We start from the raw sequence: 17,589 nt of genomic DNA on the forward strand, positions 1-17,589 counted from the left end.
GTGCTACCTAATATGACACAAAACGTGCACGTTTGTGCAGAGAAAATCCCCCAAAAAACCTTTCTTACCGTCATCTATGCGCAAAAAGGCATTCCTCAGGTTAAGCTCCTCACATAGCTTTTTGGTCCGTGACCTGACTTTCGTTAGCGAAACACGTTTCATTTGCTTGAACCCGAATTGGGTTGCTTCGGACACCTTTAAACGAAGTAAATCACGTCCAAATTCGTGTTCATGTCCAAGATTCTGGTGTGCGGTCATGTTTGCTCTCGGACTACGCATCAGGAGACGTAACTTGCAAGGGTGGAAGTGCGCTAGTTTGATTTCCAGTATCAGGAGACGCTCCAAACTATTGTTTGTGGTTACAACCCGTGCGAGGTGTAGGCTTACCGCAACCGCACTCACAAGAAGAGTTCCTTGTTCTTTCTGGCAGTGCTCTTCTGCCCTGGTGGTGGGATGCAGTTGTTAATGTCTAATTTAAACACCAGCTCAGCAAAGTAGCTGTAATGAAATATGGGTATGAAAAATTATTCCCGTTTTTTTTTTTTTTTTTCGTCTCAGACGTCGTAAAAGCCTGGTCAGGCAAGTGCGGACGAGTGGCGAATAGATATAAAATAAAGAGAAGCAGCAGTTACTAACTAAGAGTTGTGGTATGCGTTGTGGCTCTTCCTCTCCTGAACAATAAACAAAATCAGTTTTTCGTGTTTTGCTATACCAAACAAAATAGAGGCGTCGAAATTATTGATCCTGTAACTCGATTTGACGGTTATTATTTTATATAGGCAACCAGAAAAGCTTTAACGGCGGACTACTTTCTGTCACAGACGAATTGCGTGTGGCGGTTACTGCAGACTTAAGTTATGCCTAAGTTATGCCACTCGCCTGTGATAACATGAAGTAAATGTTCCCTGGTTACATTTCTTTCGCTTCTTTCAGCTTACCTTAAATGAGTAATGAGGGTTCCCTGTTTCTAACGAGAGTCCTTAAGGTGGCGGCCTTGAAATAAATTTTGTCAGTGTGCACACCTAAATCCGAATCTTATTGTGGAGTTCTTAGCATTGGTGTGAAGACACTTGCGTCCCAGTCGCTGTTTTCCTAACATCGATCAAAGTCAACTTTTTTTTAAACATGCAAGAACTAATCAGCTATTTTTGTCATTCATCTGTATAGTCATTTTAGTCTTTTTCATTTCCATATTGTTTTCCTTTGCGTGCGTGTGCGTGTGTGTGTGCGTGCGTGCGTGCGTGTGTGTGTGTGTGTGTGTGTGTGTGTGTGTGTGTGTGTGTGTGTGTGTGTGTGTGTGTGTGTGTGTGTGTGTGTGTGTGTGTGTGTGTGTGTGTGTGTGTGTGTGTGTGTGTGTGTGTGTGTGTGTGTGTGTGTGTGTGTGTGTGTGTGTGTGTGTGTGTGTGTGTGTGTGTGTGTGTGTGTGTGTGTGTGTGTGTGTGTGTGTGTGTGTGTGTGTGTGTGTGTGTGTGTGTGTGTGTGTGTGTGTGTGTGTGTGTGTGTGTGTGTGTGTGTGTGTGTGTGTGTGTGCGCGCGCGCGCCCTGCTTAACAGTCCCAGTCATTGACTAGTACCATGAACAGCTTATCTGTATGCTACTGGATGTTAATTAGAACTCGTTCCCACCGGCGCTTTACCAAGTCGCTTATACATCTTTAATGTTCTCGCAAAACATCCCAGCAAACGGGCTACCGATTCGCATAAAGAAGCTGACAACAAACATTTTCTATGGGTGGTAACATGTGCAACCCCTGCCATTTGATAAAAGCTTAGCAGAGTGACGTAGGGGAAAAAAAAGACACGTGAAGGCTCGTCAGAATACGATGAAATATGTTCCCTGGGGCAACCTGAGCAATGTAGAGACTCTACATGTTGCGCCACCGCTCGGCTTTAAAGCAACCTAGGAACACTACAGCAACCGCTCACTGAGCGCCATCTACTAACGTTACCTGAAAAACGTTTTCGTCGTGCGCGCTATTCAAAAAACGGAGCGACCTCCAATATTATTTTATGTTCTTACACTTCATCTCAAGGAGTTTTTGCGGCCGCTTTTGTTATTCTTTCTTAGCGCTTCATTAGCTGTCGCTTGAACATATCCTGGTGATATATCACCTTCTTTACAACGCTTATATTTAGATATTTTCGCTTTTCATGGGCATTGATTGTCATTACTAGAGACGGGATGTAGGCAAACATCGATTTTTTTTTTTTTTCATATCTTAGACACACCATTTTTTATAATATTAGCCCAAATGCCGTTCTTTGCAGTTAGCGTCAACGCATGCCTGTTTCAGACGAGCACAAGGATGCCTATTTTGTCTTAAGCGGAACTGCAAATGTAATGCTATTTTGCTTTCGCACTCCGCTTGCTTTCGAACGCATCTTAGTTTTGAGTCAAACTCTCTTGCGCCAACATTATGTAACTTCTTCAGTTGGCTGTTGTGAGCACTGTACTAACACCAGCTGTGCAGACATATGACATCCAAACACGTCAATCAAACACTGTGAAACATTTTCCCTGAATCCGTTTCCTGCCATTCCACCGCACAAACTTGCAGCGTTTCTCTCACGAAACGGTGTTGGGCTGGATTGCGCCGGCTTTAGGAAAGTAGATGGAATGGGTTGCATGGCTCAAGTTGCCTCCTCTCAGGACACCCTCCAAGGATATGCCTCACGTGCCCTTGAACCAACTTCACGTTTTTCTTGACCACTCAAAAGAAAAAAAAAAAAGAATCTTTAATGTCTACCAACTTCGCACATATCCAAATAACCCAGAAGTGAATTGCTGATCTTCCTCGCAGGCAAGATGCTACGGAATTTTCTGAAAAGTTGCAATCGCTCTTGGGCTAGTCCTCAAACATATCTCAGAGAAACCGGCCAGCGAATATTCTTGAATACTGAAGAGTGTAAAGCGAACGAACCTTTCGAGGTACAAGCATACTCCTGGAACATTCGTTAATTTCGAGCGTTTCTTTTCAAGCTTGTTCTGAGCGACAAGAGACTTACAGTCGACCCCATCAATCAGGAGACAGTGACTGTGCGCTACTTTCACGTGGAGTTTTAAATAGCCTGTGTTTATCGTGGGCCCTCCGTCGACGTACGGAGGCATTTTGCATATCTAGCTTAATTTTTCCTGGCATATACAACCTCAAGCAGTACTGTAGTGCTAGTTTTTCGCTCCCGGAATTTCTGATTTGTGGACACTTCTGAGCGGCAAAGACGATGAAAAAAATAGTACGACTTCAGACGTCAGCTCCAAAGCATTGTCTACATAAGTGCTACATATTTATTACTGCTGAAGCATCGTGTACGAGTTAAATAGTTAATTACTGTATTGATGCATATGTTTCAAGCTCGTATGCTTGGTTATTACTTTCGAATTAACGATAATTATAATTATTTCTAAATAAACTGCCTCCTATTCTTACATTCATTATTTGCTTGTAGTTTTGTGACGTGACGGGAGGAAGATTTTCTGGCGCTCAACAAAGAGCTGTTCGTCTCTTGTTAAGTACCTCAATAATCTGCAGCTTTATATGCGTCAAAGGTGTTTATAAAAGGCGCTAATGCCATTTTCACTAAAGAAATTTTCGTGACATAATTCGAGCGCTTCATTTTCTCCGTTGAGACACGTGAATTTTTTTTTATGTCATTTTTTGCGGAATAACCTTAAAAAGAAAAGGATGCCCCATATGTTTAAGTCTTCTTTACGGTCCCGAACAATACTTTTTATTTTGAGGCAGATACTGTGCGCATACATTCAGCTCTAAAGCTTCGCAAGCCCCCAAAAGTTGTATTTCACTTTTCATCTTCAAGTTCAGTGGCTCGAAAACTCTAGCTTTCCGAGCTCAGTTTTAAAATCGGAAGTCGAGTCCTTGTTCAAGAAGCTTCGAAAGACTGACAAAAATAACTACCCGTCCGATAAGCTGGCTAGTCAGAAAAGGTATGTAGTTATACCACACCTACATAAGAGTTCTCATATTTAGAGAAAAAAGGTTCCAGGAAAATTCTGTGTTGGGGCGGTCATGTCTCTACACCTGTAAGCTTTTTTTAAAATCAAAATCCCCAAAATCACAGTGGTTTGGGCTAGTTGATTGCTGTCCATGGTGAAAAAAAAATTCGCAGCTCCATGGTGAAAAAAAATTCGCAGCTCAAAAGGGACGTAGACACAGGCGTAAAGAACAAACGAAGCAGGACAGGTGCTTCACTTCCAATTGAATTTTATTTGAAGACGCTTGACGCATTATCTCTCGCAAAAGCTTGCCTTTTGCATGGCCAAGAAACTGGGCTTTCCCAAGCATGAGTTTGCATCTGCACTTCTGGCAGCAAACGGCAGCTAAAGGCAAGATGCCCACTTATTCCGTCTTTAACTAGTTTGGGGTGTTTCAGAGGTCTTTAACTAAACCGTAACTCGTTTGGCCCGATGGCTAGTTTCCCTGCAGACAGCATTTCAGCTGTTTGCGATGGCCTGCTACAGACAAAGAGATGCAAGAAAGAAGGGAGTCAAGAGAAGAAAGAAAAGCACTCAAGCAATTCATTATCTCCACAAGGTTTCCCACAAACTTAAGAAAAAAGGCAGTCGTTACAAGGTTAACGTAGTTTTTCCTGCTTTATGCAAGTTATCAAAAGTTTGTCCTATAATGACAAGGAAGAAGAAGGCGATGTGTAAAATTATTCATGTAACCAAACTCACTAGCTGCGTTACCAAAGTCATCTACACCGTTCATTTAACAGTGTACATCGGCCAGACTGGTCACTTTTGCAATGAAAGAGCTCTAAAACACTCCAAACTTGTTAAGGACGGAACAAGGGGTATCTTGCCCTCCACTGCCGGAAATACAAATGCAAACCCATGATTGGGAAAACATACTGGCCATGGCAGAAGACAAGCCTTAGCGCGAAATAATAGACGCTTTTCACATCAAAAAGCCTGGTGACAATTGCGTCGGGACGTCGTCATTATCTTTGCTTGAGAATGAAATGGCCTTTCTGGACAATTGCGATTAGACCTCGCGCATGAGATTGATTTGTTTGTAAGCGTTAAGCCTTTTCAATTAAAACTCAGTTGCAAGTGTAGCATCTGTCCTGTCTTCTTCGTTCCTTACGCTACGTCTACATCTCTTTTGTGCTGCGAATTTTATCCCCGTAGAATCCGAAATCTGCAATTTGTGATACGAATCATTCCGAAAAGAATGTTTCATGCACAGCTGGCGTCGTTATTAAGGTCTCACTCAGTTGTGATCAGTGTTATATTGCATGGCCACACTGGTAGATAGATGCCTAAATGTCAACTTTCGTGAGCATGCGCGTTCTTTTAGTGGGCCTGGAAGGTCACACCTGTGCTTTCACAGGCGCACTTGCGAGAATTACAATCTTAACATCAGTCACGCAGATATTATAGGACGAAGGGAGATTGTAGAGATCGTCGAGGCAGTCGCAGTGTTGCGGTTGCAGCCGGATGGATATGCCAGTGCGCCTTCGGCGTTATTTAAAAAAAAAAAATAATAGTAACCTTTGTTTACTTCTGCGTGGCTCTATAGTCGGGTACAACGCAGATGTGCAGTAACCGCCACACAAAATTCATCCGTAACAGAAAATAGTTCGCCCCACTGTGGTGGTGCAGGGGTTAAGGCGCTCAACTGCTGTACTCAAGGATACTCAATCGAATCCCGGCCGTGGCGCCCGCTATATAAATAAATATACATTTTTCGGAGGCGAAAAGCAAGGCGCCCACGTGCTGTGCGATGTCAGTGCACGTTAAAGAACCCCAGGTGGTCGAAACTTCCGGAGCCCTCCACTATGGCACCTTTCGTAGCCTAAGTCACTTTGTGGACTCTAGATCCCAACAACAAAACCTAACCAACCTGAAAATAGGCCAATGTTTAAGATTTTTTTTTTTGTTACCTAAATGAAAGGTTAACCGTTATACCAAACTATAAACTCGAGACTTCCCATACATCTGGCTTCTCCGTTGCAGTCAAATATCAAAAACTGGGTTTGTTCAGTGTTCAGCGGTACAAAAAGAAATATATCCGCAGCTGCTAGCTGCGAGCCATAGTGGGCGGCATGTGTACGGCTCGCAGCTAGCAGCTGCGGATATATTTCTTTTTTCTTTAAGTTGTGTCCTGCAATACGCTATTCCAGTCTGCCTTTTATACTATCGCAATCCCAAGCGTTACCTCTATTCTCTTTTACTGTGGCAGTTGCGTGCTATGTTCACCTATTGGGAAATACCTACTGCTGATAAGCATTTCTCAATAACTCCGACTATAAATGCACATTCCGCTGAAGGCTTGAAACGATTTTCCTGGCCGCTCATGTGGAAGAAACGAAAGCTGGGAATCGTAAAAGTCAATTCTTGCGAAATTAAAGTGTGGAAACATGGATACATGTTTATGTAGGAAACATGAAAAAATAGAATGTCCATGGTGTTGACCACTGAGGCATAACAGTTAACAAAAGGCCCGTGCGTCATTACACACGATTAAGATGACGTGTCCCTTCACTATCCGGTTTGGCGAGGTCGACTGTCGATATATATACCAGTCGAAACTGACGACGCGCATAGTAATACGTAAGCCATTCTATTAATATTCAACAGTGGCAATCAGAAAGTAAAAAGGCTACATATTGCGCTAGAAGAACGAAAGTAGATGGAGAAAATAGAGAAAGCTCCAGCTGGGATGTTACTAATTGTTTTAAGGCTTGTCTACTATCATGTGTCCTTTAGCGGCCTTTTACAACTATCAGCCTCAATGCACCTTAAGAGGACGGTCATATAACTAACTCCTGGTTGGCTAACGACTTGTACTCACTTGCAGAGGACAAATAGCAGCATTTTTGCACGCGACAGTACCTGTTCACCCGCTGACACAGGTAGCGAATGGCAAATAGCAGCATTTTTGCACGCGACAGTACCTGTTCACCCGCTGACACAGGTAGCGAATCGATGGGTTCCATTGTCACGCTGATATTTCTCTTCCTTATTTCTTCTTTCTTTCTTGCCTCCTTGCTGTTGATAGGTAGCACTGTTGACACCTCAGCCATCGATGCACCCTGCCTCTTTGACGTCAGCGGTAGCGACTCGAAGGGTAAATGGGAAAGCTAATAAATACGGCTCCTGGTTTTCTTCTTACGAGTTGCGCTGTTTAAAACGCTGCGATGCACAAAGGTATCAGATCGTGTCTGTAAATGGCACAAAACAAGGAATAGCATGCCACCACGAATATGCGCGGTTTCATCTTAAGTAATTAGTAATGTCTGCTGATGACATCCGAGTGCTCTCCCCTTTATTATCTAGTGGTCTGGCGTCGCCCGAAGGCAAAGCACCGACATTGGCCATTCTCTGAAATAACGACTGGCAACCTTTTGGTCCCCCCCCCCCCCAGTTGCTGGCGTTGCACGCAGTAAGTCTAGCCTCAGTCTGTCCGCACGCAATTATCCGGCAGTTATGCACAAATTGGCGGGGGTTATCTCTGGTAAACCGATAATTGTGAGAAAGCACGGGAAGCTGCAGTTTCGGCTGTACCTGTGGCGCCAGCTGGGAGCCGCCGCGTCAAATGGCGGAGGTTTAACCGTGGCCTTCGAGATCAGATCCTCTGCAACGGCGCTCTTGATCTCAAAGTCCACTAGTTGAACCTTATTTGTGGCCCCATCTGGGTGCCGCCCCATCAAATGGCGGATTTTTGCCCTATTTAAACATGGTTATAACAGCCAAAAACACGCGCCGCGGTGGCTTAATCTCGACTTAACCACTTAGCACTCTGGTTTCAATCCGCTCCTATGTTTTTTCTTGCAGTAAAACTACCAAAGGTCACGGTCAGTCATAGGCTCCATCCCTCTGAGTCTCCCTAACGGCTCCTCCTCGGGGAGACTCCCGCGTTGGAGCCGCTATTCCGGGTTGTTTGAATTACCCGCGCTATGCCACGCGGCTATGACCTCCTGAAACAGCTTATTCAATCAGAGCGACGGCACAAATGAGATCGGAGAAGATTTTTGGTCAATATTTGTGAGGACACGAGTGGTACCGCACTAATAAAGATCACTCTGCGAAAAGGGACCATTTGATTTCAGTCCCACTTCAGTTTTATTCTCGAAACACTTGCGAAACATTTAATTTCAAGCTCACTTACTGCATGAAACGCCAAGTAAGAACTCGTTATGCATATCTGTGCTCATATTTCAAACATTTTCTTCATTAAATTTTACTTACCATATACGCTGCAGTATCTAAGGAAGGTAAAGTTGTAGGCGAGTTGGTGAGATATGACGACTAAAAACCGGAACCGACACGTCCGCCTGCGGAGGCAGGCAACGTGTCCCGTTTCTGTCGCGCTTTTAGTCGTTATTATGCGGTAATTATAGCTGCTTGCTTGTGATCCACCTACTGGCAAATCATAAGCAAGCCACCAACATGTCATAGGCGTCCCACTGCAAAGGCCTGATGCTGTTTGTTCGATACAGACCAACCCTCAGCCAGATACACTGTCCCTAATAATGAACAGTGCAGGAAAGGCTAGCTTGAAAATCAAGTTGAAGCTAAAACAAAATGAAGATAATTGTTCACAATGAAAGAGCCAGCGTGTCTACAGTTTGTGGGCCTGCTAATGTTCGCGTTTTAAAACATTGCGATAACGTATATACTCTATATTTCGAAGCTGGAAAATGTGGCGTAACGCTGTAAGTCCGCATTCCGCAACGCATGACTCTCTACTGAAAGTCTGCGGACGTCCGAAAGGAATGGATTAGTAATTACCAGTCATGAAGTAATTTACCAGTTACGAACTTTAATGAGGGTACTAGGAAGGATTTCATTAGTACTGAACAAGAATAATAAGCATTTGCTTTCCGCTAGTAATACGGCTAATACAGCGTCCAGTCTGTCGAACTTGTGCATTTTAAAAAGTCGCTATACTTCGCATTGGAACACCGAACAAACAAACTGTGCTGCCTGTAGTCTTTCCGTTTCTTCGTGTAGGAATTCTTTTAAAACCTTCGCTAGCTAATAAATTATTTTCAGCGCTTTTTTATCTTTCTCTTCCAAGAACTTGGCCGGCGTGTGTGACGTGTGGATAGCGAATACCTTCCTTGCTGACTTTTGTTTTCATACCCGTTTCTATTATTGCGGTTGCATTAGACTCCTCGTTACACCAAAACTACGCTGTCGGCAAAGACTTTTTGTTTTATTGATTGAGACTTTTCATGACACCATACGGCCACGTAACGACAATGTGCCAATCGTAGAACGTCATCCAGATGTCAGATTTAAAATTGAACCCATTGGTGCATTCAAAACATTTTGGCTCTATCTTCCTTCTCGCCATCCCAAAACCCCGCTGCCGTCAGGGTCAAAATCTATTCATTTGTCGAGGAAATGATGACATCATAATGATGCTCAAGTTATCATGAAGGACCAGTCGCGGAGAACCATTGGCAGGACAAGTCTTAAAATGTAGGGGACACTTTTAAACTCCCCCTTGAACATGTGATGCGATGGCAGCCTGCAGCCATCTAGAGCGCTTCCGCGCTGAGGTGGACGAGCACACGACAGACACGTTAACTCCGCCTGTGCCTAAGCCATGCCTAAGAAACTGACGAAAACTCGCACAGGAAATAAAACTGGAAACTGGAATGACATCGCATTCTTTCCTAAGAATTTTTAAATGACCTGAATATATTTCTGAGTTTCCGAGCTGTTACGTCCACCTTTTTATTTTTTAAATCTGCGTAAGTTCAACCAGCAAAGCTGCAACGTCGTTTTGGGGGCAGTCTGTTTGTCCATAACCAAATTCGCCTGCACGCTCTTCTCCGAACATTCACATTGCACTCATTAAGCTTGGTGAGAAAACTTAACAAATCTAAACCATAACAACTTTATTGCTGTCAGTGTTAACGAAAATAATGACATCTGCAAGAACCAATTGTTCATCAACAAAAGGTCCTGAGAATTCCGGCGATGCATGCGTGGCGCATCGAACTCGCTTCGAGTGAAGACTTGCGAACTACTGGTGGTATCTTCTCGGCCTGAAGTAAGACCACGACCAACATGTGACGGTGGGTCTGATGTTCTGTACATCGCGAACTGCTGTCGGTCCCCGCTCTCCAGCAGGTCACGTGATGCTAGCGGCTGGGTGGGGAACGAAGGAGAGAGAGAGAGAGAGCGGGTCACACCTAGCAGTCGCACTCAGCTTGTTGCATCCGGTACCTTCGATGACGCGCAGGACGTAATCAGCATGGCAAGGATTCGCTGGGTCGTCAGTTCACGTGAAGGAAGGCTTGCCTTGTTTCGAACTATTGAGCTTGAAGTGATGAATCTCATTCGTTGTCAGCGCACGTTTTCGAGTGCTGGACGGCGGTGGTTATCTCAAGCACGGCACAAGAAAAAAAAAGTTCTCACAGGCTTAATAGGGCCAAATTTTAGAAGGCTCCTTACCTCGATGAAAACTCCTTAAGAGCGGCGAGCACTTCTTCGGCCAATTTTAAATACGCTCTAATAAGCAGCGCTTGGGGGGGCGTATAAAGAATTTATCGGAGGAGGACGCGTCGTTCTTAAGGCATGCTCACTGAGGCACGAAGCCTTCTAAAATTTGGCCCTTATTGTTTGATGCGGTGACTAAGTGTACACTCTGGCATGGGCGTATGTGTTCTTCACATGTTTTCCAACTGCCGGCCATAAACAGCCGCACCACCTGTGTGAGGCGTGCTAGGCTCTCTCACTAGTGACTTCCTTGTCTCTGGCCGTCCCATCGGGTGCGATGGTGCAATGAGTTGAAGCCTGGTGTTCGTCACTACCGCAGTGCTTGTCACACTGCTGCGCTGAGCACATAGGGCAGCCTACGAGTGCGGAACTTTCTTCAACCCGTTCACCGGTGCTGCGCTGATGCCGGCCGTTTTGGATTTCCCCTGCAAAGCGAGGATATGGTGTGAGTTTGACACCTTACACGAAATGGCACTCGCTACAGTTACGAGCCGTATGTCTCTCTTTTAGTGTTACTGTCTTGGTGATTTTGTTTCTTTAGTACTGAAAAGCACACACACACAAACATTGATAACTATCTTGGTCGTGTTAGGATAGAGAGCACGACATTTATGGGTCGAAATCGATTTAGAATATTCGATTTTAGTTTTTTTGAGCTCAGTTTTGTTATTAAACTGCAACAATATTTTAAACGGCTCACATTCTAACTGTGCACTCATTTGGCCATATCTGGCCAGTAGAACTCAAATAATACGGTATGATTAAATAAATAAATAAGTTTACTCGAGTCTCTTAAGAACACTGCAGGCTGGATGGTTTGAGCGTGAATGTCGTTGACGGAGCTGGTTCGTCTGATTTGCCAGTTACATAGGCTGAATGTTTTCTTTTGAACAGCGAAGTAAACGTACTTCAAGAAAAGTATTTACGGCACAGCTGTATGCAAGATTGTTTACAAAAGACCTTCGTGCGGACGTCGAGAAGACATGGCGCCTCAAGCCACGGGTCGCAGGATCGAACGCCCGTGGGAAAGCTTCCAGTTCGAGCAGCGGTCCAGGAAGGCACCACTTCGCCGTCCGTCCATGCGTTGCCTAGCTCGCGACGCTTTCTTATCGATCGAGCTTATCCGCATTAGAATCACAGTTTAATCCACCCACCCTTGCTTTTCGTCGTACCTCTTCGAAAAAGTTTTCCGTTCATTGCCTCCTGAAAACCAGAACATCAAAAAGAGCTTATTGCATCGTCCGCTCCAGCCATCGCAACGTAACCTATCCCGTACAAACCCATATTACTGCCTTTCAGGTGTCTCTTTTCTTGCGCGCAACTCGAGACTGGAATGGTCAGTCCGCCCAAGTTGCCGCAGTCGTCGATTCTCAAGGCATCATATGAACTTCGAAAAACGTTAAATTCTGATTACTGCTTTTGTATATTTCACCTAGGCCAGCACTAAGAATGTAATGATTAATTCCAGTACCTTGAAACAGGACTAACAAAATAAGTTATCAGAATGGTGAGCATCACGTGCTCAGATATTAGTGAATACTGTTCGACGTTTTGCACAGTTGCCGTTTTCGTAAGACACCCATGGCTAACTGATGAATGAATGTTCAATTTGATGTTCCCTCCCCAAACGTCTCTATCCATATAGCTGGCAAAACAACGCAGAAGCAGAAAAGATGGGGTAAACAATATTTTTTTAACATTTTCGGAGGAAATGGTGGAAATCAGCAAGAGCATCCAACACTTGCATGTTGGTAAACTGTGAACGTGAAGCTTGTAGGAGCCGCAGCACCGATACTGCCGGAGGCGCTTTAATCAACGTAGCGGGGCTTCAGTGACGTAACCCTCACCTGCATGTAGTAGATGAACACCATGATGGCGCAGATACAGGAACCGATGCCGCCAACTATGAGGCCCGAAGCTATCGTCGCGTTGCCGACCTTCTGCGGGAACTCGACCTTCTGCTTGAACTCTTCTGCCATGGACGGAGCCAGCTCCGCCCTCTGCGAAGGCACCGAAAGAAAGGGGTTAAACTATTTCCTTCCTTTCCTTAATTTCCGTATTATGCAAAATGGGCAAAGCCCTACATCCAAGCGTTGCATTTGTACTGCCGCGTCGTCTGAAGGGACAGCGTAAAAACAAAAAAAAAAAAAAAAGGGGGGGGGGGGGGGGGGGGGGTGTGCATCTAGTGCGCAGCTGCCGGTACGTTTCAGAAATTAGGAAGATACTGATCTGCAATATTTTGCCTACACGGCACTTTCTTGCGTTCACCTATGCTTTAAGTTATAACAGACGCTTAGGCGAATACTTTGTGCCTAAAAATAGAGAAAAATGAACCCACTGCAACACATTGTTTGTCCCTAAAGGTATTTTCTTTTGATTTCGAGCCCTGTGCAGTTGGAAATTTTGGAAAGCGTTCGCTCAAGCACCTGCAATATTAATTTCAAACGAGGGGAAAAAAATGATACAAAAGAGCTGTGCATCTAAGCGATCACCAGACTTACTTCTTCAATCCAGACGACTGGAAATACCGTGTCTTGCACGTTCTTCAGTATCCTATGAATGCACAAGTCGGAAATTTATTAGTCCAGTCAAAGTTTCAACAAAAAAAAAAAACAACAACATAAGATCAGTGTGTAAACAATGTTTCGACTACGCTTTCGCAGAATTTCATCCGCTAATTGTCACCTCTTGATGACTTTTAACTGCAGTTAAAAGCCATCTATCATAGTTACTTATCCAAAATATCCACCAAATAAAAACCAAGGAACACAGATAACCCTTACTGAAATACAGGAGAACAAAAAATTGCTGAGGTGCAATACAGTCTGCTTACATTGCGAGTTCCATACCTAGTTCCGTAATGAATTCGGCGTTTCGTTGTTCAGTCAAAGTCGAAGGAAATCAAACTTTTAGCGTCAAGGAACTAAATTATGGGTGTGGCCCACCCAAATTTGGAAGCCGCCAGTGCGTTGGCCATACTTAAATTAGGCTAGAAACCAATTTTGGTCAAGTTAGGACGAAGTCAGATTTTCAGGGGTCCAGGGAGGCCGAATTTCGGATTTTACCCGCCTAAGTTCGGATGTCACCACTTAGCGGGCCATACTCGAATTAAGTTACGCACAGATTTTGGTGAAATTCTGACGAGGTCGAATGTCGGGGATCCATGGGGCCAAATTTCGAGAGTCGCCCATCCCAATTTGAAGGTGCCACTGGATTGGTCATACTCGAATTAGTTTCGTCATCAATTTTGGTCACAGTCTGATGAGGAGGAAATTTGGGGTCCAGGGAGCCAATTTTCTGGCTGACCGATTTCAATCTAGATGTCACCTGAGTTGACCATACTAAAATTAGATTCGACATTAATTCTGACCAAATTCTGACACGGTGAAAGTTTGGGGTTGCAGAGGGTGCAGAGTGCCAAATTTTAGGGGTGAACCATCCCAGTTTGGAAATGCACCACTGAATTGGTCATGCTCGAATTAGGTTAGACATCGAAATTGGTCAAATTCTGACGAGGTCTAATTTTGGTGTTCCGGGGGGCCGAACTTCAGGGGTGGCCCACCCAAATTTGGAGGTCGCCATCAAGTTGACCATACTCTAATTAGAGTGAGTGGCCCACCCAAATTTTGAGGTCACCATTAAGTTTATTATACTTTAATTAGATTGGAAACCAAATTTGGCAGTGTTATATCAGTTACCCATGTAATAGATTATTGACAGTTCGTGCAGACACGATCTGATGACATGTCCGGTCCACGCACTCTTCCGATAGACTCTGCTCCCGTCACTCATTAGCCAAGAAGGGATTTCGCTTTAATATGTCTAGAACAATATGAATTGTGGAGGAAACATCGCGAAAGATAACACATCACACCAACAAAAACCAGAGAGTAAAAGACACGGCTGGAACGAAAACTGAAAAGTATAATTGGTAGCAAAAATAAGGTTATGTGGTGACACGTGCACTAGGTAAGTTCAAGAAACTTCAGTAGTACTTGCGAGCGGGCTAGTTGGCTATACGACTCCGACGACCTCTGGCGCTGCATCGTTATACACAAACACAACACACACACAAGAGAATTAAACCAAGACGTTCACACCGATGATGCGCTCGCTACCAACTGCCTGTTATTTGTGATACGACGAAGACGAATGCATCACAAAAAAACGTAGGGTTGCAATAAGAAGAAGAAGTAAACAAAAGATCCAGAAAAAAAAATGCGAATTCAGAAGTAAAAAAATAAATGAAAATAAAACGAAAATAATGACAAATTGCCTAACTTCTAGTCACATTGTCCGAACGAAGCAGTATCACCTCCTTGCTGTTGACCGCTACCGACGGAACACTCACGCATTCCCCTTCTTCCCCAGAAATCATCTTAAATGCTTTCTTAATCTTTTCTGAATCTTTTGTTTACTTCTTCTTATTGTAACACTACGTTTTTTGTGATGCATTCTTCTTTTCCTGAATCTTTTGTGTACTTCTTCTTATTGTAACCCTACGTGTTTTGTGATGCATTCTTCTTCGTCATATCACAAATAACAGGCAGTTGGTAGCCAGCGCATCATCGGTCTGAGCGTCTTGGTTTAATTATATTGTGTGTGTGTTGTGTTTGTATATAACCATGCAGTGCCAGAGGTAGTCGGAGTCAAGAAACATGGTTCGGTTCGATACTGTGCCAACGTCTGATTGTAAGGCAAACTGATGGAGGGTAGCAATTAGGCTGAACTATGAACTGTGTAAATAGCTATGCAATGAACTATGTAATGTAAGGCGTTCCTTTCGGTTACTGTGCTTGATAAGGTAAAAAAAAAAAACTGTTCCACGCTGGACGGGAGGAATCGAACTACTTGGCTCTGCATTCCCTTACTGAGTATAAGCAGGAATGTGGCATAAATCATAAGCATCAGGGGCTTATGACCGCAGACCACAGAAATCAATCTGGGACTTTGTCTAGAATGTCTTTTTATGCTCAATGACATTTCAGCGCGAATAAAAACGCGAAAGATGCATCTACTTTTAAACTAAAGTCGTACATCAGACGATACAAGCGAGACAAGCCACACCATCAGACAAGCTGACACAGCACGCAGCAAGGTCCGATGCACGGAGGAAAGAAAAAGCTAGGAAAGAGCGTGGTGGTGGCAGTAAGCATTTATTAACCATGTTGTACAAGGAGGTTTTTGGCTCCTGACGCCACATGCGCAGCTCCCGCAGGCCAACCTCCTCTGACGCCTCTGCTTTCTCTCTCTCTTGGAGCCCTTGTGGCTATTGAATAGCGGTGTTTTTAGCGACGGTGGATGCTCCAGCAGAGAGTGATCTGCCGAAAATCGGCGTCTGTTCTAACATTAGTTCCTTAGTGTGCAAATGCTACTTTATGATCAGTGTTAGAGGCACCTGAAGAAAACTGCAGGTAAGCTACGTATTTGAGCTAACGTTAATTGCATGCCTGGGAAACTGGCTGTGATGCATTTTCAGTTCTGCATTTGCTAAATTAAACAAACGATTTTCACTTAAAACAATATATGCGCAGGATGCTCGACGGAACGAAAGCACCTGGCAGTGTTATTCTTCCGCGCAGTCCTCGCATCCCGGCACGCAGCATTTATGGCGCAGTTGGAAGGTGACAGATTGGTGACAGATAGCTCGCGACAGGTCGCTCAATACCAAGGAGATCGCGCAGCAACATCAGCCCCCCTCGAAACAAAAAAATTCCGGCTACGCCAGTGACATGCCTGACACCCTGCGGCATGCTTGTGCCGCTGGAAGAAGATTCGAAGCGCATTGAATAGTAAAATACTCATCACCAGTGATAAAGACGATGGTTAGGGCGATTTTATGCCAGTTTAATGAGCACCGTAGAGACAGCTATACCATTAAGCTACTTCGTGTCTTTATTTACCTCCTACAACAAAGATCTCAAGCATCCGGCGCCGAATGCTGCTTTCAAAGTTATGGTATGCGACTCACCGGCCCTCAAATATCAGTGCTCGAAAGCGCGTGCCAGCTGCATTAGTCAGCTTAACCATTAGACATGCAATACAACTAATATCAAACAAAGATTTATGGTTGCTAGATGGTACTTGGACGTTTACTGCCTTCAAGACCGAACAAAGAGTGAGGCGCCGGACATCGTCCCGCCGCGGTGGCGCAGTAGTTAGGGCACTCGACTGCTGTGCCCAAGGATGTGGGATCGAATCCCGGCCGCGGCGAACACCTTTCGATGGAAGCGAAAAGCAAGGCGCCTGTGTATTGTGCGATGTCAGCGCACATTCATTAATATCCTGGACAATTCTTCCAACGCTCTGGCACCAAATTGAAAGTAAACAAGCTTGCTCTGGATTCAAGGGTGACAGACTATATCACCTTGACGCCACCATCGAATGATCTTCACACGAAACCTAGAACTCGATGTTGCTTGTTGCCAAATCTCAAGTGAGCAGCATGCTTAGAACTGAAGGTTAGTTCCAGCAATTCAAATATAAAACCTTATCTTCGCGGTGTCTATTTTTAAAACGCATTCCACAATGAATATGAATATTATGACACCCCCATCTTCTTTCTGTTCTTTTCCGATTCCTGGCTCGCGGCAGAAAAAGATTTCTCAGCGTGACCCACAAATCAATACATCAATTTCAGACCCCTGCGCTAGCTTTGCTCCAAAAAATATAAAAAAGGCTATAAGACTATTTCTAAGAGCCACCATTATCAGCATAAATCAAACAATGTTCACTTGAGGGCAAAGGCCTCCTCCAGTGATAACCAGGTTGCGCAGAACTGCGCCAGGCGGGAGGCTAAGGCATCGAGGCACCCTACCAGGCAGCGCTATGCTCTCACAGAAAATCTAATCTCATCTCCCACCTGCCTTTCAGCCGCTCCCGATTTAACAAAAGAAAAGCGTATATCTTTTCTGTCTCTCTAAATTTATTTCGTTGCCATCAAATGTCAATCTTGATTTGTTTGCCGTATGTAATATTGGGCTCACGTTCATTCTTTCCTGTTCATATCCTACAGGATATCATTAACTCGAGTTTGTTCTCTAGTTTGCGATGATATTTTCCCCTTGTCAAAGCCACATCTGTCGTCTTCGTAAGTGTGCACAACTCTGGGCC

At 44.3% G+C, this 17,589-nt stretch overlaps 1 protein-coding gene across 3 annotated transcripts in view; it reads right to left on the reverse strand.

The window, feature by feature from the left end:
• Positions 1-9,102: 9,102 nt before the first annotated feature.
• The window catches only part of LOC146191535 (lysosome membrane protein 2-like), a 71,902-nt gene continuing 63,415 nt past the window's right edge, over positions 9,103-17,589 (reverse strand). Inside the window, exons 10-13 of one of the 3 annotated variants that reach the window (XM_084602056.1) lie at positions 12,978-13,029; positions 12,324-12,476; positions 11,649-11,679; positions 9,103-10,901 (exon numbers count right to left, since the gene is read on the reverse strand). In XM_084602056.1, coding sequence (XP_084458182.1) covers positions 10,702-10,901; positions 11,649-11,679; positions 12,324-12,476; positions 12,978-13,029 — 436 coding nt within the window. In that variant the 3' untranslated portion in view covers positions 9,103-10,701. Of the gene's footprint in view, positions 10,902-11,630; positions 11,680-12,323; positions 12,477-12,977; positions 13,030-17,589 lie in introns of all 3 variants that reach the window. The other 2 variants (XM_084602054.1, XM_084602057.1) reach the window with 2 other exon arrangements.

Source organism: Amblyomma maculatum, chromosome 4 (genome assembly GCF_055883805.1).
Source record: "Amblyomma maculatum isolate TAMU_Amacu chromosome 4, ASM5588380v1, whole genome shotgun sequence".
NCBI classification, from domain to species: Eukaryota; Metazoa; Arthropoda; class Arachnida; order Ixodida; family Ixodidae; genus Amblyomma; species Amblyomma maculatum.